At 37.0% G+C, this 20,595-nt stretch overlaps 3 protein-coding genes across 30 annotated transcripts in view; 2 read left to right on the forward strand and 1 right to left on the reverse strand.

The window, feature by feature from the left end:
* The first annotated feature begins 6 nt into the window (after positions 1–6).
* Positions 7–3,480, forward strand: Jasper (JIL-1 anchoring and stabilizing protein). The gene is made up of 9 exons (XM_018024399.1): positions 7–90; positions 470–540; positions 615–772; positions 863–1,017; positions 1,269–1,470; positions 1,545–1,637; positions 1,702–2,047; positions 2,104–2,255; positions 2,346–3,480. The coding sequence occupies exons 1-9, from the start codon at positions 10–12 to the stop codon at positions 2,468–2,470; spliced, it is 1,383 nt and encodes a 460-aa protein (XP_017879888.1). The 5' UTR covers positions 7–9; the 3' UTR covers positions 2,471–3,480.
* Positions 3,481–3,561: 81 nt separating this feature from the next.
* Positions 3,562–5,680, forward strand: LOC108624995 (putative gustatory receptor 28b). Of its 4 annotated transcripts, XM_026813726.1 has the most exons (5): positions 3,562–4,957; positions 5,027–5,047; positions 5,111–5,179; positions 5,240–5,329; positions 5,388–5,680. In XM_026813726.1, the coding sequence occupies exons 1-5, from the start codon at positions 4,001–4,003 to the stop codon at positions 5,481–5,483; spliced, it is 1,233 nt and encodes a 410-aa protein (XP_026669527.1). In that variant the 5' UTR covers positions 3,562–4,000; the 3' UTR covers positions 5,484–5,680. The 4 variants fall into 4 exon arrangements, with proteins under 4 accessions (XP_026669527.1, XP_017880159.1, XP_026669520.1 ...); XM_018024670.2 differs by having other exon boundaries at positions 3,562–5,047; XM_026813719.1 differs by having other exon boundaries at positions 5,027–5,179.
* Ndae1 (Na[+]-driven anion exchanger 1) overlaps positions 5,674–20,595 on the reverse strand; it is a 36,717-nt gene continuing 21,795 nt past the window's right edge. For 17 of the 25 annotated variants that reach the window (XM_026813659.1, XM_026813656.1, XM_026813648.1 and 14 more), the window contains 15 exons: positions 20,390–20,485; positions 19,769–19,872; positions 19,237–19,422; positions 18,554–18,760; positions 18,037–18,449; positions 17,443–17,608; positions 16,741–16,899; positions 16,461–16,610; positions 16,039–16,314; positions 15,295–15,684; positions 15,104–15,211; positions 14,886–15,014; positions 11,762–11,940; positions 9,662–9,785; positions 8,789–8,866 (listed from right to left, as the gene is read on the reverse strand). In XM_026813659.1, the coding sequence (XP_026669460.1) occupies positions 8,789–8,866; positions 9,662–9,785; positions 11,762–11,940; positions 14,886–15,014; positions 15,104–15,211; positions 15,295–15,684; positions 16,039–16,314; positions 16,461–16,610; positions 16,741–16,899; positions 17,443–17,608; positions 18,037–18,449; positions 18,554–18,760; positions 19,237–19,422; positions 19,769–19,872; positions 20,390–20,485 (2,765 nt within the window). Of the gene's footprint in view, positions 9,786–11,761; positions 11,941–14,885; positions 15,015–15,103; positions 15,212–15,294; positions 15,685–16,038; positions 16,315–16,460; positions 16,611–16,740; positions 16,900–17,442; positions 17,609–18,036; positions 18,450–18,553; positions 18,761–19,236; positions 19,423–19,768; positions 19,873–20,389; positions 20,486–20,595 lie in introns of all 25 variants that reach the window. The other 8 variants (XM_026813683.1, XM_026813697.1, XM_026813674.1 and 5 more) reach the window with 5 other exon arrangements.

Raw genomic sequence — 20,595 nt, forward strand, 5'->3', positions numbered from 1 at the left:
GCGATCGACATGGTGAAGCTTCACAAGAAATTTTTCACGGGTGATAAGGTTTTCGCAAAAGTTCGAGGTTATCCGCCGTGGCCAGCAAGAGTAAGCTTAACTACAGATTTTGCATTTGTTTCGCGCAGTTTTTACAGGATGCACAATAACGATAATTTACATTATATCTAGTTGCGACCATAACATCCTTATTGTTACCTCTTACGTATCATGGTATCAAAAGAAAGGGAACTGATATCAATGTATTGTTCGGAGATTATGTTTACATCAAAACTATACCAAAATTAATATAATTTCATCAATTTAATACAATTTCTGATTGTTTGATATTATTAACTTAATCCGAGACCATTTGTTTTACTATTAATTCTAAACAAGATATTTTTTAACTTATTCATAATAATAAATAAACAAATGTATTATACTTGCAAAAAGAGACTACAAAATAATATTGTCAACTTCCTGTTAGGTTGAGAGAGTTATTGATCCTAATTCGAAGAATGCGAAATACAGTGTTTATTTCTACGGCACAGGAGAAACGTAAGTCTTATAAAATATTATTACTGTATATATTTAACTATAATATATATTAACAATTTTATATTTTTTTTCAGTGCTGTGTGTAAAGTTGATGAACTATATACATATTTGGAACATAAAGCAAAATTTGGTAAACCTAGTAGAAGGAAGTTTTTCCATGAGGGATTGGTACAACTAGAACAAGAGCTAAAAAATGACAGAAATAAGGCATCAAATCTTGCCGACCTCAAAGGTAAATTAAGCATATTCTATTGTACGTAATATAATTATGACAAACATAGAATATTATTATTTACATTTATATAATTTTCCACAACTGAAGAAGCTGGAATTGGTGAAGGAGGAGGTAAAGAAGCTGAAACGAACGTACCAACAGTTAGTGCTGCAGACAGTGATTTGGAATCAGGATCTCTTGTTATTGATGAGGAGGAGAAAAAGAAGTCTATGAAAAGAAGGACTATCGCTGGAACTCATCCTGTAAATCATTTTTTTTACATATTTTCTTATGTATAATATTCAATGTGGAGCTTTGCTCATCTATGAATATTGTTTAAGAGAGCAATCATTGAATTGAGCACTCCAATAGCAACTTAGGAATTGCCGACAAATATTTATTAAGGTTCAATAATTTGTGCGATTATTCCTTACACTTACGCGCTTTTTTAAAAAACGGAATCTGCTATGTTACGTTGTATTTAAAAAATCTGAAAAGATTCTGTCTTTCTTAGGATGCGCCGGAAGTGAAGAAGAAACGCGGAAAAGCAAAATCTTTATCCGCATCTACAAGTGATCCAGTGAAGGATGGCTCTATGGATTCTCAAGGAGAAGAATCTCCAAAGGAAGTTGTCAGCCGTAGCGGCAGAAAAATAAAGCCTAAACGATTTGCCGATTTTTCGAGTTCGGAAGAAACTGAAACTATAGATAAAAATGGTCCTTACTACCATTACATTCAATCAGATTACTTTATTACTATTATACATTAATAAATATTTTATGTATCTCAGAACATGGAAGAGGTCGTTTGAAGGCTAAAGTCGAAGATTCGAGCGATCAAACAACGCCTGGTGCAATGCATAAGAAACGAGCTGCAGTTGAAAGTGAGTACGCGAGAACAATGAGCGCAGTTAGAATTACATTATTTGTTTATGATATACTTTACAGAAAAAAATAATTTGGACGAAGAACCCATGCTGGAGGGTACTGTGGTGTGTAGTAATGCTTCGGATTCGCCAGGACGATTTCTCTTGGCATTAACATTTGCCGGCGAGTACGTAGGAATTAAGTTAGATCAGGATAAGCCAAAGTCCTTTGACAACGAGAAGGCTCGATCCCAGTGGGAATGGACTACAGCAAGAAACGCCATGAAATTGAAAGCGCAACTGGAAAGCGGTGAAATTTTACCAGAACAGGTGAAAGATTCTTTGGATTTCAATGTGAACGTTCCGGACGAAGAAAAACGATTAGTGGCAAAAGACGGAGCCGTCCATCGCAAGACGAACAAGTTAAGGTAAAATAATCGTGTTTATTTAACGATATGTAAGAATTCAATTATATATAAATAATTTCAGATGGCTTNGTGCAGGCCATGTTTACCATACCCGAAGGTCAGTCGTTTTGGCAATCATTTTCAGACCAAGTTGTCCATTTCAAAGAATTAACGAAGGACATGCCTGAGGAGAAAGTATTTTCTCTAATGTCTGACCCTGCTTGTCCAGGTAAATAATATATCTCTGCAATTATCTATTTACACGGGGCTTGTATATTGTTCTATGTTGGATTTTTATTAATAAAAACTAAAATTGCAGATGCACCAGAGATTATACCAGCGGATGAAAGTGGCAGTCAACCGGATCCAGAAGCATCTATTGAGAGTGCTAAATCAGAAGTGCCTACTAGGAGCGAAACTCCAAAGGACTCAGAGGCCAAGTAACGAAGCGATGTTTTTGTATCTGATAAATGTGAAAAACTACACTTATTTTCTTTTTTACTGATACGGCATACCGTATAACACGAAAATCACGAAGAAGAGAAATACGGATTCACTTTTTCACGCATAAAATCACATATTCTAGATAAATCCGGACACTACGTATATTTAATTCAAATGGGTCTTCTAGTAAAATTTTCTCGTTGTCATTATCTCGTCTACAATATTTATAGTTAGGAAGCTCACTATATGGATAAACAGTGTTTAATCGGTTAAGTATATTAAATGAAATTGGTTAATTATAGAGCACTTAAGAATGTTTAGAATAGACATCATCATTATTTACCCTATTCGATAACATATTTCTTTTATAATTACAATTCCTTCTACGTTCTTGGGCAACACCAAAAAAATATATGTGTATTCTTGAAGACTGCATAGATGTCTTCGTCGTCTAATGTCAGTTAAACCTTGTCGACTTAAGTAGCAACAGATATCGAATGTATATATAAGAAGAAACAAAATATGAAAACAGCAATACTTTTCTTGTTGGTTTCGAAATAGATATGTGTTTGTAATTATTGGGATAATGAATTTTGCTTAATCTGTTGTGTGTTTCATCGCACTTTAAAGGCATAATTAGAATATATTACTACTAAATCAGGAAGTGAGAAAAATAAAATTTTAAATAAATCTCATCTAAGGAATATCCTAAAAGATTATATAGAAAATACTGTTTAAATTCAAATTTTTAGCTTATTGAAAAAAACTGCGATTGTAATGTAAACTAGAAATTACATTTTTATACGAAAAAAAAGAATATAAGTACATAGATTTTTGTCTCATTGGTCAATACCTTTCAGGGCACAATGGTCATTCAACGGTAATTATTTCCTTTCAAGGTACAGTTTCTAATAGATACCATTAACATGAATATACCTTCATATACATTTGTCGAAAAACAACAATATTGTAAATGTAACATTGTTAATAAAATACAAAATTGAAACATTTTTCGACAGATGATAGAAAAATAATCAATCTCCCTATCGTTACATTTATTTAGATACATTCTTCTTATTTTAATTCGATGAAATGCCTTTGAAGTGCATTGAAAATAACAGAAAAATAAATGTTCTATATTCAAGAGTTATTTTATCATATACTTTAAATTGATTAAGTTTCAACTCGTTGGGATTTGAAGCATACTCTTCAGAAACCGATAGATAAGATTATCGCTTGTTAAGTAAATATTACTCATAGTATTGAAGATGAATTTCATTCAAATGTCAAAAAAGAACCAAATATTTTGAATAAAAAACTCTGCTGCAGTTTTTGTATCTGTCCCAGAGCTTTCACTAGTCTATTCGTCGGGTTTATACGATCGTCGCATTGATAGACATCATTACTTTGTTCGATTAGCATCTACAGTTATGCGAGCAATGTAAAATAATGGCACGAAAATTTTTATCGCATGTAAATTGATGGTATATAATTCACGTAATACTCGGTCGCTCGATAATAAGGGACGTCATGAGAGAGTATTCTCTCCCAATTCTTTTTTCATATTGTACATACATACGCAAGAAAGCGCAACAGTCATCTCCTTTGCGAAAAATGAATCTGTGCCGAGTGATTTGTTTGCTTTTCTGGTTTTATAAAATCGTCGGATTGGGGACATTTTCATTAAATAAGAAAATACTTGAGAAGAAGGAAAAGTGCTCGAAAAATGTATTCTTTTTCGTCAAGTCGAAACTGGGAATAGTTTACAACTTTTTACTTAGTTGCTTTGTAATCATGTTGTATTATATCGTGGTACCATTTGTAAATGATGTAGAATATCCTTATAAAACGAAGTTTACGGGCACCCTTGAATTATCCCAAGTCCTGTTGGGCTGTTTTATGACCTGTTTCATTTTGTTATATTTCTGTTCAAATCAGTCGGCTTTCGTAAGGATTGGAAACTGTTTGATCCTGGCCACGGACACACTATGCCGTCTTCAACAACCACTAAGTCGAACGAATCTTCTCTGCCTTTTCATTATCGCTTACATTTTCAATTTTATCTTGCTACTGACCCTTGGTATTTCCGAAGTGCTAACAACTTCTGCTCCCTACTTGTACCACGTCGGAACCATTACACCCGTAGCTGTTTTGAGCCTGTTCTTCATTCAATATTTCACTGTACTCGTTATTGCAAACGCGATTTTTGTCGCCATTAATCGTATTATAAAGCAAATTCAACGAAGTTCGATCGATGATTTTAACATGAAGATCTTTTACAATCGACGCTTGTTCGTCAGTTCTTCCGGGATTCAACTTCTCGTCCAAATGAGAGAGCTTCACGATTATGTCTGCAACGTTTCCACCGAAATTTCGCGATTGTATTCTTTGCCCACGCTTATCGTACTATGCTTCATTTTCTATTCATTCCTGTATAACGTTTACTACTTCTTCGGCCCGCTCATAATGAATGCATCGTTTGAAACGGTAACTATCATAAACTCAACAATTTGGGTCGTTATTCTTCTATACCCCCTTACTTTGGTCACTACCAAGGTCATCGAGATCACGGCCGAGGTATGCGAGCTGGAAATTTATTTGAGAGCGGAAGCATTTAAGTGGGCATTAATTACCTTGCAGATAGAAAGCACTGGAAATATTGTGCATGCGCTGTTGAATCGTGTAATTGATCGAGAAACAAAGGCAGAGGTAAGAAATAGCAAAAGGAATTCAAATTAAAGTCGTGTGTTAAGCTTAAACTTGTTTTAGCTTGAACAATTTTCACTCCAATTGCTACATCGGAAGGTGAAGTTCACAGCGTATGGATATTTCACTTTAGATAATAGTTTACTTCGAGCGGTGAGCGAAAATTGACAATTTAACAGATTTCACAACATAACTTGTTTCACGTTCTTAGATGATCGGAACGGTGGCCACCTATATGGTGATTCTTATTCAATTTCAAATGGAAACTCCTCCGAAGACTCGTGCTGACAATTGTACGCAACAATAGTTGCTGAAACGAAGTATTAATTGTTCCTTGAATCGTAATACCTGAGAGTAACTTATGAGATATAGAAAATTTGCATGAGATGTTTAAGGAAGCATAAGAATTTGTTTCTCTATTTTACCGATAAATACTCAGGCGCATACATATACGAGTACATGGTACACATATTATAAAGGGAAATAAATTTTGTCGGTGACGAATATTACAATCTTTTTTCTTTTTTTTTTTTAATCATAATTTATCAACAATTCCGTTGAAGTGGACTAATACATCGATTGCATGCATGGCAGCGACTATGATTGCGACTGATTATTACATACAATACATACATGTATACCTATACCTTGTATGCTCGCAATAAGTCTCCTCTCATTTTGTTTGAACACTCGTGACCACGGAAGTAAGCTTAAATCTAAAAACGTGGATAATCTCTACACAAAGTGTCATCGTCGTTATCAAGTGAATTGTTCATATTGACGCACACTTTTATTCGCGGTGGGAATGAAACTTGTCGATAAAACTACGCATATGTTTCGAGCTTGCTGGTCTTCATAATAAAACGCAAATTAAACTGAACTGGTAAGTATTCGTACGGTCGTGAAATCGACGAATGCATTAATTTATCATCAATTATTCCATTATGCAAATACATACACATGCAGAGGGATACATATGTAAGTCCCTTAAACACAGGACACGACACGCGCCCTCGTTAATCTCTTTTGGTAAAAAGTCGCAGCAAATGTGTTCGCAGTATTCAAAAAATATGTAAATTGAAAATACATACTATAACTATACACTCTACCGTGCCACGTGTTCACACGTTTCTTTTCTTGGTAAAAACACTTGGAACTCTCGTTTTAAATATATACGAGTACAAATTATAAAATGCTTCGAACAATTCTTCTTGCCCTTTCTGATTCCTCTACTTCTAAAATCACAACCAGTTAATACTATAGCGGCGATCGTAGCCCGTTATTGTATACAGGATGTCAGAGATGAAACCTGAAAAGATAATTATATAGCAACGTACATAAGTTATCTGCACACTGTTCTCAATTCGGGAAAAACTTATTTCCCATTGTGGGCGTGTACAGGGCTGCGAATAATTTCTTTTCCTTAATTTTACGTATGTACATGTACAAACACAAGTATGCAATAATAATACAAACGATTGCTTTGGATCGTTTCATAGTCTTATATCGCTGTCGTACAGAAAGTATTAGCATCATCACCGTATTTATTAGTCTATCATTTTTTTCTTTTTAACCACAGCGGGACTCTGAAGTCCCGAAACGAATCATGAATTTTATCCAAATAAACGAACAACAATTCTTCGAATTTTTAAATCTTGGTGTTATATTCACAACCAGCAATCCCAAAAACCCCTCATGTGCCTGTAAAAATTCATGACTCGAAGGGTTAAATATAGCTTAATTTTGTTGTAATCGTGTCTTCATATGATAAGATAAATGATAGCGAAATTAAAATCGAGTATACGCCAATACTTCTTGTAGCTACATTGTATGAATAGTTTCTTTGTTAATATTATTGTACAAGACGGGATGAGTAAACGTCATTTTTACTTGTCATTAATTCAAATCGCAATATTACGTCAAAACACGCAGACTTGATCGCTCCCTTTATTCATTTTTCACTGTAAAGCCTTGATAGACTTTATTTTTTCTCAAAGATTAATAACAATTTCCTATTCGTCTGAAAAATATTGTATCAAATGTTCGATTTGTTTCACCTTCACTTTTCCTCGTATAGATCTCGTTTCGTCAAAAATCGACGAAGAGGATTTAAAAAAGAAATTAATAATTTTACTCGTGAGACGATTCATCGGACATCAAAGGATCGTCGCACTCATCTATTTGAAAGACTGCCGTATACGTATGTACGATACGATAAAAATTTGCCTCATTTTCGAATCGAAAGGACATCCTTCAAGGGACGGCATTCGCGCGTTTAAATTCAGTCGTGCTAAAATTCCGATAAAAAACGTGAAAAAGTATCTTCTACTATTATTCATATAATTAAATGCAAATAGCATTGATTTAATTTCAGTGAACATTCTCTCTTGAAATCTTATTAGTGACAGCGAAAAAGCTGGTATAAGTATATGTATTACAATTAATAGCATATATATTGTCGCCGTTGATCAATAGTATTGAGAATTTTTGAAAAACTATTCGTCGACTTTAACAAGAAAAATTAATCGAACTGGTAATAAAATAAATCAAACCCTGTAGCTATATGTGTATATTATGACACCAACAACTCTTTATTTCTCGTCTTCTTTCAAAAGTCGTATCTCGTTGATTTCTTTTGCGGACATCCCTCGAAGGAAATGTCTATCGTAGGGGTTTTCTTAGCACTTCCTAATGACTCTATGGGCACAATGGACACGTACTACTTAATTCATTTAATTATATATTACGTTTCGACACGCAATGACAAGAATTAAGTAGCTATTCAGCATCCAATGTAATTATAATCGGAAAGATTACAGCAATAAAAAGATATGCATCGCCACTTTTATACACTTTTTAACTACTATACCAATTTTTAAGCAAATATGATTTGTTGGAACATCATATTTGTCTGAACGTATTATCGGAAATTTATATTTCTTAGGAATCACAATCTTTTTAATGCATTCGTAACATTAAAATTACTATTCATTTGGGAATGCACAAAAGTAACTGATAAATTATTTAAATTCAATATATCATATTCTACGAAAACTACAGCTGTTATGTTTGAAGATGACGTCTCATATGCATCGATCTAATAATTACATAAATCATTGCCTGAGTTGTTCATATAAATATTAGGGAGTTCTATTGGACATAACAAAAATTGTAGAAAAAGTTATCTTCTTATCGCTGTTCCTGTGTGAGTCTTTTAAATTCTTGCCAAATCTTAAGTCTAGAACTGTCTATTTCAAATTTCAATTCTGTGCGTATTTTTCTTTACGAATAAAAGTCCGCTTTTTATCTGTTAGTGACACTCATTAACTGCACTTGAATTGAAATAACACATCGCATTACGACTTTCTTATTTGTAAATTAAAAAAAAAGTTTGTTCTCTCTCTGCATCTTGTATTTCCATACAGTATCGGAGCATCGCGTCGCGTCGCATCGCCGCGAACCATCATTTTTTTTACGTGATGCGATGCACTTATCCATGATCGCGTTTTAACTTGGTTAGACGATAACGCGAAATTATACTTAATGGAAAAGCGTGGTTTTCCAGTATCGATTAGTTTTGGGCCACATACAAACAACGTTGCGTTCACTACATTAAACAGAGGTCTCGGCCGATGTAGAGCCGTTTATCGTTAACGGGCTGATGCTTTCCTTCGATCTTATCAAGTCTACCTGAAACGATTAAATCAAAAGATTCGCATAATTTCGCAGGAATCACACAAACAATAAACGTCGATCTACAATTGAAAATCCCATAGCCGATACCTCGAATACAACGAACGTAAAAATGTGTCACGTAAACGTGAGAAGACAAATATTTGTTCTGGCGATTCGATTTAAAATGAAACATTTGCAAACGAGATTGCGTGTACACGTTTAACACGATATCGTTTTGTGCTCGTATAGAGATAAGCATGAAGAAACACGGAAACAGATTTATTTCCGTGTTTAAATTTTTAAACTGTCAAAGTTCATTGCATTTTTTTCAAATTAAAAGCATATTATTTTTCAACAGATTCATGACTTGAAGTGAAGAAAATTCTAAGCCCACGAAAATCGAGAAATCGTACATGCAAAAGTGCAAATAATAGATGGTTGGACCATGCGAGAAATAAAATTCGTTTCCCTAGGTGGAAGAAATATACTTCTACATAATCTATTACGTATTAGCGAACACTATGCTGCAACTTAAACGTGTGATGGACAACACAATTTCTTATATATATGTATATAGTTTTAATATAACGCTAGACATTGGGGTACGGACCAAAAAAATGATCTAACAAGAGAAGAAAAGAATTTCGTCGCAGGGTTCCGTGCAGCTCCCTTTAATACTGTTACTCACAGCAGCGTGAGGGGGTGTATCGCATGCCGGTGTGTTGGTGCTCTTGCTGTGTAACTTGCCATGTGATTTATCGATTTGGTGGTGGTGATGGAAGTGGTGGTTTAAAATTGAGAGTCATTTACATTTGTCACCTTGATAGAAATCCCACTGTCATTCTCGTCCTCTTCTGTCATTGTGGTCAACCTCGTGGTCTCATCAGCCATCAACGAATTATCCTTTTTCGAGTGCTTCTTCTGTTTTCCCGCGCTACAGCATCCATAATCGAATTTAATTAATTGCTGTTAATCAATCTCTCAGATGCAAATATAATTAATTAAATATAAAATTCGTTTTTATTTTCGTTTTAATTGATCAAACTTTTACGTATCTCTCAGTTTTTCAAATGCTTTAATAATTTCATACAAATTATATTACGTACTTGATCAGTTTCGGTTGCTTCGGTTTCTCGTTACTCTCGTTCACTTGTTGCCAGATACCGGTTTTATTCACCTCTTCGCTGATATTGATGCTCGACATCGGTATCTTCATGATGTTCCCGTTCGCCAACGATATTTGTATGTTTCCCGATGGACCATAGCCCATTGACTCATTCTGTTCCTGCAGGAAAAATCGTGTACATTAACTTTTTCGCATTCGCTTCGTTGCCCTTGAAGAAGTGAGTAACAAGCCATGCATCGAACTCATTTGTAAATAGAACTCTCGTCATTATCGTGTTCCGTGAAGTAGCTACAGATTATCTTGGAGTCAATGGTATAATTTTATTGACATTATTTCACGCTAACTAAAGTTTGAAGAATCGTTGACGAGATAATGTCAACAGAAATAATGTCATCGATTTATCAAGATAATTTCAAAGAACGCGATAGACCTGGGTGTAAGAGAAAAGCAGTATTTCGTTCGAGCTGGAAGACGAGAAAAGTGGAGTTTGCAATGGGTTCAGAACGAGCAGGTATTGCGTGGAAAGAACAGTGTCCGATGCACATAGTAAATGGATGCTGTTTCCTTCTCACGACGATTAAATATAATATCTGAGTATATCGGTAATGCGAATCGCTGAGAACGATAATTGCGATCGCAGTTGGTGCACGGCAGTCTTCAGCATTAAAAGTATATGTAATGTAATCTTCAGCGGGGGATGAATAGATACACAAATACGTTAAAATTAGTCTCGATGCTTGAGGAACTATGGACGTGCACTTTTTGACGCCACGTACCGATGATTGCCGCAGGATTCGACGACCAGTGGGTACCTTTATTGGTTTCCTCATCCTTCTCTTTCCCGAGGACTCTATTTTCTAGGTATCTTTTTGTCATCCTCCTTTATCGTATCCATCCCCGTTTATCTTTAAGTAACTGTATGGCTATTCTATTCGTTAACCCTTAAATGCGCAAATTCTTGCAAAAATTTTCTCGAAATTTTATTACATAATAATTTCAATTGAATTGATTCAGATAAACAGGTTTCTCATCTATTCATCTTGCAAAGTTAAGCGTTCTTTGGTGAAGTATTCAGATTTTGCTCAATCGTAAAAAGTAAAGAAAAAATTTTTGCTCCATTATCGACGATCCATCCGTTTGGTGTAGTCTGATGTCTGCGTGTATTTAAGGAACATCGGAGATGTAGCATGCAAACATGGTGTACTTGATTTTTTGTATCGTGTTGGTATAGACATAAATGCTGCACAAGGAAGAACTAGGATTACGATTACAGAGAGATTTATGTGTGTGTTCATTAAACAATAATGTATATTTTCATATGTAAAGGTAGGCGAAATCTGTGTTCGACGATACATCGAATACATGTCTCGAATGTTGAACAAAACATTAACATCGACTGTGATGAAGTGGTAATGTCTCATAAATTGAATAAAAAAAAAAAAGAAAGTTTCGTCCATGTGTTTCAATAAGATTTCATAGGCCGACAGCTGTGAGTTAATATTTCACCGAGCTTTTAATGGTATAAATACGATCATACGGTTTACCTGTAATTAAGCTACAACAACAAAATCTACGACAACAATTATATCCAAAATGCTATTTTTCGAACATTATGATAGATCTCCTAATCGTAACAATTAATACTGATCGGATCGGATATTTTGGCATACGCAATTATGCACGGACACAATTATTCTAGCAGGGAATATATCGTTCTTCATTCTGGCACGTTTAATTGCAAATTTATTGCTTTGGTCAGCGAACAAGGGCAAAGAATTACGTACTTGATCAGTTTCGGTTGCTTCGGTTTCTCGTTACTCTCGTTCACTTGTTGCCAGATACCGGTTTTATTCACCTCTTCGCTGATATTGATGCTCGACATCGGTATCTTCATGATGTTCCCGTTCGCCAACGATATTTGTATGTTTCCCGATGGACCATAGCCCATTGACTCATTCTGTTCCTGCAGGAAAAATCGTGTACATTAACTTTTTCGCATTCGCTTCGTTGCCCTTGAAGAAGTGAGTAACAAGCCATGCATCGAACTCATTTGTAAATAGAACTCTCGTCATTATCGTGTTCCGTGAAGTAGCTACAGATTATCTTGGAGTCAATGGTATAATTTTATTGACATTATTTCACGCTAACTAAAGTTTGAAGAATCGTTGACGAGATAATGTCAACAGAAATAATGTCATCGATTTATCAAGATAATTTCAAAGAACGCGATAGACCTGGGTGTAAGAGAAAAGCAGTATTTCGTTCGAGCTGGAAGACGAGAAAAGTGGAGTTTGCAATGGGTTCAGAACGAGCAGGTATTGCGTGGAAAGAACAGTGTCCGATGCACATAGTAAATGGATGCTGTTTCCTTCTCACGACGATTAAATATAATATCTGAGTATATCGGTAATGCGAATCGCTGAGAACGATAATTGCGATCGCAGTTGGTGCACGGCAGTCTTCAGCATTAAAAGTATATGTAATGTAATCTTCAGCGGGGGATGAATAGATACACAAATACGTTAAAATTAGTCTCGATGCTTGAGGAACTATGGACGTGCACTTTTTGACGCCACGTACCGATGATTGCCGCAGGATTCGACGACCAGTGGGTACCTTTATTGGTTTCCTCATCCTTCTCTTTCCCGAGGACTCTATTTTCTAGGTATCTTTTTGTCATCCTCCTTTATCGTATCCATCCCCGTTTATCTTTAAGTAACTGTATGGCTATTCTATTCGTTAACCCTTAAATGCGCAAATTCTTGCAAAAATTTTCTCGAAATTTTATTACATAATAATTTCAATTGAATTGATTCAGATAAACAGGTTTCTCATCTATTCATCTTGCAAAGTTAAGCGTTCTTTGGTGAAGTATTCAGATTTTGCTCAATCGTAAAAAGTAAAGAAAAAATTTTTGCTCCATTATCGACGATCCATCCGTTTGGTGTAGTCTGATGTCTGCGTGTATTTAAGGAACATCGGAGATGTAGCATGCAAACATGGTGTACTTGATTTTTTGTATCGTGTTGGTATAGACATAAATGCTGCACAAGGAAGAACTAGGATTACGATTACAGAGAGATTTATGTGTGTGTTCATTAAACAATAATGTATATTTTCATATGTAAAGGTAGGCGAAATCTGTGTTCGACGATACATCGAATACATGTCTCGAATGTTGAACAAAACATTAACATCGACTGTGATGAAGTGGTAATGTCTCATAAATTGAATAAAAAAAAAAAAGAAAGTTTCGTCCATGTGTTTCAATAAGATTTCATAGGCCGACAGCTGTGAGTTAATATTTCACCGAGCTTTTAATGGTATAAATACGATCATACGGTTTACCTGTAATTAAGCTACAACAACAAAATCTACGACAACAATTATATCCAAAATGCTATTTTTCGAACATTATGATAGATCTCCTAATCGTAACAATTAATACTGATCGGATCGGATATTTTGGCATACGCAATTATGCACGGACACAATTATTCTAGCAGGGAATATATCGTTCTTCATTCTGGCACGTTTAATTGCAAATTTATTGCTTTGGTCAGCGAACAAGGGCAAAGTTTTTAGGCTGCTAGCGCAAGCATGTCCACAAGAGCAGTCCAAGGAGTACCCAAGAGGAGTGCGTAGCGTTTCAAGAAGTGTTTGTTCATAACGATTGCCGTCGATATTACATATGGCAAGTCGACACGCACGCATTGGCTTCGAGAGCTGCCTTGTATTGTATAGTGAAGGGAAGGATATAGCAATTCTTGTAAAACAGCGAGATTGCTAATGATGACATGCCATAAACCCAATAACGTACCAATGTATTGTCAGCTATTCAGCCGTACTTGGGGTCAGGGATGTCATAATTTTTCCCTCGGCCGGAAAGTGGGGGCGACGCGACCATGGTGGGGACTGGTACTTGATGGGGGTATGCTAGGCATGGTGAGCGAAGGCGCATGAGGAGAATAGTAGTGGGGATCGAAATATGGGAGAAAAAGATGGGGAAGCGAGCCGTGCGGGAAAAATTATAAGATACCTGCTTGGGGTTCCAAATGCCAAAACTCATTCTACACAATGTTCGAATAGAAACTGGAGCTTTAACAATTGTTCTTATGTACAAATTAATTTAAATTTAATGTTAACATTTTGTAAAATGAAAGTTTTAGCACTTGAGGTTTTAAATACTATTGAAAAGCTAAAAAATACATCGATACGTTACTACAGCCTGCCATCATGACTTCTTTTGTTAAAAATATGAGGGACAGGGGAATAAAGGAGATAGCAACCTCGCTATTTTAAGAGAGCTGCTATTGTATATTTCCTTCGACTGTAACTACAACTTCGCCCATGTTCAACCTTGCGGTCGAACGCAAGGCCTTTCGAATAGTAAGCAAACGATACGCTTACACTCGCACCGAATGAGTTCATTTAAAATTTACGTCGAAATACAGTAGTCTCCGGATATGTAGAGCCACCGATCAGGACCGGATTTCTTATAATTGTCATTCGAGGGCGCAGCACGAGTAAAAGTAAACAATAGATAGTGCGAGCGAGATGACAATAGAAGGGCAACACAGATAGACCTGCAGACTAGTATAGCAGGGTGACAATGTCACAATGCTCGCCTATTATCAGCTACTAACACCATGTCATTTCTTCATTACTTTATAACTCTCCGCTTCATGTTCGGACTCATCGAGCATGAGCGCTCCCACCCTTAAAACAGCGATTTGGACATGCCTATGCTGGCGCATCGCGTTGCTGGTTGGATTTCTGAGACAACGCGGATTCCTCGTAGTCGCATACAGTTACAGTGACCACGGGGCAAATGTTAGCCACGCGGTCACTTCTTGTGTGCTATTTACGACCAATGATGATATTTAGTATTCGTCTCACGGTGCTAACCTCGCCGCTCTCCAATTGACAAAGATCGTCTTTCATGCTTGTTTCCGGCATCACGTCGTCCAGTATCTTCAATTCCCGTTGGGTGAACAGAAAGTCCAATGATTTTCTTATACCGATCATCACCACTAGCTGTATAAACGAAAAATCGATTGAGGAGATATTTTTATTGTAACAGTAATAAAACGCAAAGTTTGTTTAATGTTTAACGAACGACTTACCATCAATGGGAATAAAATCGATGTGCTGCTGAAGGATTTGATGATCCACAAGCACGCTAGGCATGTTAGTTGTATCGTTGTGAACAGATGCACGCGTTTCAAAGGTACCTAAAAGAGTTACATGCAAATTCCTATTGTACTTATGAACAAAATTTACGCATGAAAAACTGAAGATTCTTTATTCTTGTCACCTGTCGAAGGAACATGTAGTCAGGCTGATATTTAACCGGCATCAACATGATCAGGATTCTGTCGAAGAATTGAAGCCCTTTTAACGAAGCGACGCCCATGTAGAGGAAAACGCCAAACAACACCGGCATTGGTATATGCTTCAACATTGGCGTTAGAAGCACCGAACAGCCGATCATAAGGAAGATCAGAATGTGCGTGGCACGTTGTTCGCGAACACCGAGAAATTGCGGTTTCTCGCCGGGTGCCGCGCACTCCGATTCCAGTTTCAAAGAATTCACGTGATTGATCGAAAGAACGGTAGCCGCGACAAACCACGGAAGTCCCATCACTGAGCATATCTGGATCAGGATCGCGAGGATGAATAGGTCCAAGTGATAACCGCACCCTTTCTAGAAAACGATGCGCTGTCAAAACTTGTTCCTGCGATAAGTTTTAGATCGATGCGTATGAAATATCAGATTTTAAAAGAACATTGTTTTTTAAGAGTAGTCTCCTTTATTTGATCTATAGGATGCTTCAGCTTATTTAATAAAAATTGGTATAGTTTGAAAAAAATTTCGGTGGGGAAATATGTTCTGTATTTCCATATAATGCTTGAGATGCAACGGGAGAAAACTCGCTGGTCAACGGGGGATGCTACTATAATAACAAATGATAAAACAAAATAGGACAGGTTTTCAACTGGAAAACGGAATCTTAAAATCAAACGGTATTTCATACGCACCTATCTATGTAATACTAACTTTCAATTTGTTCTCTTTTCTATTAACTATCACGGCTGTGATTTGTTGATCCATGAAGATCAATATAGTGCCTAGGAGGGCCGGTAGACTAGCAACGATTGCGCTCCACCATGGATTGTTTTGAAAAGGCCAGATCATCCATCCTCGATCGCTCAACGTTGGCTTGAATTCTACCGGTACCTCGAGTTTCGGTGTTGGAATATTCACGAAATGATCGAGCGCGCTCATCGAGAAGATCGCGATGATTACGGCAAAGTCACTGAAGACTTGCCTGACCTATATAACGTAACGCAACTTCTTCAAACGCGAACAAGATCACTTTCAGATACTGTTACTATAGATAAAACGAGTTCAAGACTGATTTATATTGCTTTAAGCTAGTACCTAAGTTTGTAGCGGTCTTACAAAGTTAGGTAACGTACCTTCGACGGAAAGAAGAGAGCGTTCTTGAAATCTTTCAGCTCGACGGATAACAAGAATGTGCCCATGAATAGTATAATTGACATTAGGAACACATCGGGTATGTATTGAGGTAGGTTGCAACCTTCGCCCGCTAGCGTGCCATTGTAACTCTAAAAAAAGTTGATAACGTTTTTGTCAGTCATGCGGTACCTCAATAGATACCTCGAAAATACACGCGGTAAAGATTTTAACTTGTAATTTACAGCAGATAATATCTAAATGAGTAGCGTTTGAATTAACCTGGCATGTTTTTTGATCGAGCGCCGTCCAGTTAATGTGATCGTAGCTGGACGGTAGACTCTCATTCGGAGGTCTGCACCAACACTCGTAGCTAAACGGATCGTTCGCGTGAGTGTTGATAGGATACTTCTTGCCGATAGATAACACGTTTTCAATAGCCTGGAACAAACGCGATCATCCCTTTAAATTGAAGATGCTGACGAATTAAATTAAAATAAAGCTCGAAAGGATTAGATAGATATAAGCACAGGCGTACGCGTGTGTAGGTTCGATATTTCACGGTCACATTCAAGATCGAGGTCGTGTCGTGCTTTTGAAGCCCGAGAGTAACACGGTTCGATTATTCGAGCATTCTACCGCGATTCGTGACCCAAATCATCGGCTGGTTTCGCTGATAGAGCAATTCGCGAAGCACACATGGCTACCACCTGGAGCTAGGTAATGCACGAGATCTATCCAATTAACCTTCGCTCGAGGACACGCTTACGTAATTAACAATGGACGAAAGTGATAAAAAATTAATTTTCCACGGCACTCTTCTATTTTTAGATACGCGTACATGTGAAATGTATAGTACATATCTATAGTATATCTACAAAAAGTGTTCATTTCATTATCGTAGACTCGCGCGTTCTTAGTTTTTATTATACGTGTATTGAATTTGATTAAATATTTATTGTCAGTGATAACAATTTAGCATACCTTGTAGATGAAGATGAAGGCGATCAAGGTGGCGAAATTTTCTTCCGTGAAACGGGTGATGTAGCACACCAGAGCACTAGCGTCGATCGCGACCAGGATCAGCAGGATCAGTGTTATCCACGAGCCGATCCAAAAACGGAAGGACATGTAGTTCCAATCTGATTTTCTATAACGATAATTAGATCACCTAGCTAAATAAGATGTTTGATCCTAAGCGATACGTATTTACACAGCTATTAAAAGCTTGAATTAAATATTAACTGTCAATCCTAATCTTAATATATTATACATATACATATAGTATAAATGCGAATGTCCGGATAGATATATAATCCATTCGTGCAATCAAATTTTGAAAAAATGTAATTTGTTAAGAATAATTTTATTTATTTGCTGTAGGATCCTCCAGCTTATCGTAATATTTAATAAAAAACAGTACAGTCCTTAAAATCGGTCTTGGGAAGGAAATACTTTACTTCCATATATTGATTTAAGATGGAAAGGGAGGAAACTCGCGCACGAAGTCGCGACGGGAAATGCTAGTTTTAATGATATCGACGTACTTAATGATTTAGAAATTCAGGATGTACTCACTTGCAAAATTCGTAGACAATCGTCTCGAAAACTAAAACGGGACCGGTCGAACCAAGGATGGTTAAGGGTTGCCCGGAGAATAATCCGTACCCGATACCGCAAACGAAACCGGAGACCAGGGATTCCATAGCAGCCATATTCTTCCCCGTAGCTTCGCCCAAAAGACCACCAAATGTGATTATTGGTGATAGGCAAGCGAAGTACAAGAAAATGAATGAGGCCACGCATTGCAGTGCCAGAGCATCTTTGAAGTCGGAAAGGTAGAAGGGTGCTTTCCTCCTGATATCGTTTATCAAACCACCGAAAAGTCTTCCAGATCTCGAGAGTCCCGACTCTTCTCTCAGCTTCTGCTCATCTGCTTCCTCGTCGAATTCTTCTTTCGATTTTTCTTCTTTCGGTCGTTTCCTTACTTCCTAAACAATGTTTAATTCTCAGAGATCAATATTTGGCTTCTTTAAATTCACTTTTCATATAAGTCAAAGGCATAATATCTGGAATACGATTTTGATTATATTACCTGTGAAGGAATAGCGGCAGGTGGTTCTATTCTGATCGCGGGATCCCATTCACCTGGTGGTAAAACCGTGACCGCGTCCAGGAACTCGTCGATTCCCGCGAGCAGATGATTCCTGTTCTTCGCTTTATAAGCAACGTCGTGGAAGACCTCATCGGACATGAGAGTGGCCATCGCTCGACCAATTTCGTGAAAGCCTGAGATTCCTCCCTATAAAAAGAGAACGGTACACTTTTTCACCGTTCTCGTGTTGATTTTTTCACAGAAACCATTCGATGGGGTCAACTCATCCACGAACTAACGCAAAGAGAATAGGGGAGGCTCCCGAACGATAACGAGGATCCTATTCATCGCGGATAGAAATTGCTTTGTGTATCGATCTTTCTTGAAAGACAGATAGAAAAAGAAAGATAAAGGAAGCGATCGTAGGGGAGGGGTGTAGGCAATCATATTGAACAATTGCTTCGTTTGTTAAAATATTAATTACCTGAAAGGAGAGAATCTTTTATCTAATTACCACAAATACCTATCTCTCGGTGTTTAGATACTCTTTCACTGGTAATAGAAATGTGCCGTTCAAAACAATCAATACATCGTAAACTAGAATTAACTTCAGTCCACTCACCAATCACTCAAACGATTCGATTACTCCTATCAAGTATATCTAATTTGCGTAACAATCTTACCATGGGCCCGAGCAGGACGAATATAAATCTTGTTGGCACAGGAACTTCCGTTAAATCGCCCATTATTGTCGCCTGGCTTAATCGGATGAAGGCCGACAGTGTTTTATCTAAAAAATCGACCTCGCCTACGAGAATGTTGCTCGCTTCCGCACCCGGTGGTATTTTTCTCATGAAGTGAGTATTACCCTAGTAAAGAAGAGTAATCTATCATAATACGATTTTTAATCTTTCCAACAGATTAAGACAAAAAACTAAAGAAAATGAAAAATAATCCTTCTATTTTTTAATACAATTTTTTGATCAGTATTACTAGATAGAGAAATATTTAAAGATAAACAATCAGCCAATTGTTAGTTAATAATAATGATTTTTCGCCAACATTATAAATCTCTAAAATTATTCCGTAAACTATAATATGTATTAGTTATGTCTTAATGTTTAAATCATTACATTGTCTTTTCAATTCTGTACAAATGAAGAAAGCTCTTTTCATGTCCAAAATTTTTAATAGAACATAAAAGGGACTACTAACCCTATGATTCGCATCTCCGTTTTCTAAAGCGGACGAACTGTGATTTCGGCTAATTGACACGCTGCTCGGGCTTCGGTCCATTCCATTGGTGCCTGGCTCCTGACCTGAAAGAGATCTCTGGCTTACCGCCTACCGCGTATTCTTTTTCTCAAGGTGAATTGCAAGCGAAAAGCCGCGTGGGGAATGCAATCAAGAAGGACAACGATTTTCCATTTCTTCTCAATTACCACCTTGTACCCATTAAAAGTTGGATAGCAGGCAGACCACGGTTATATCAAAAGCGCTTTCCGAGTCACTGGAATCCGATATCGAAAGAGAAGTTCTATGACATTTATTAATCCTTTTATTGTGTGTCATAAATCAGAATTAAAATTGTTCGTAATCTCTTTAATCGAGTTTCAATCCTATTAACGTTTCCATCAATTTTATTTACCAATCTATCGTTTCGTTTAATACGAGTTGGGAATTTTATTCGGGATTCGAGTAACTCGATCTTTAAATGAACTTCTGTGTAAAAGAATGTTAGTTCCTACGGGAAATCTACGATGGGTAACGAGAAGCTTTCTTTATGTATCAAAGATCAATAAAAGTGCAAGCATTGGTAAAGTTTACGAGGATTACCGGGTATAGCAAGGAAGCGGCTACCGGCGTTCAGCGTCGCACCACTGCCGTGACTTGTTGCGCCGGCGATCGCCGGGGCGGAATTAGATTCCTCCACTAAAAACGACCATGAAACACAGACCAGGACCGTTATTTACAGAGGGAAGAGACCCAGGGAACGTGGTAGGCTCAAACGCAACTTCGCGAAATCATCGACGATATTTTCA

Source organism: Ceratina calcarata, unplaced genomic scaffold, assembly GCF_001652005.2.
Source record: "Ceratina calcarata isolate Rehan_Ccalc_2016 unplaced genomic scaffold, ASM165200v1 scaffold119, whole genome shotgun sequence".
Classification (NCBI taxonomy): domain Eukaryota; kingdom Metazoa; phylum Arthropoda; class Insecta; order Hymenoptera; family Apidae; genus Ceratina; species Ceratina calcarata.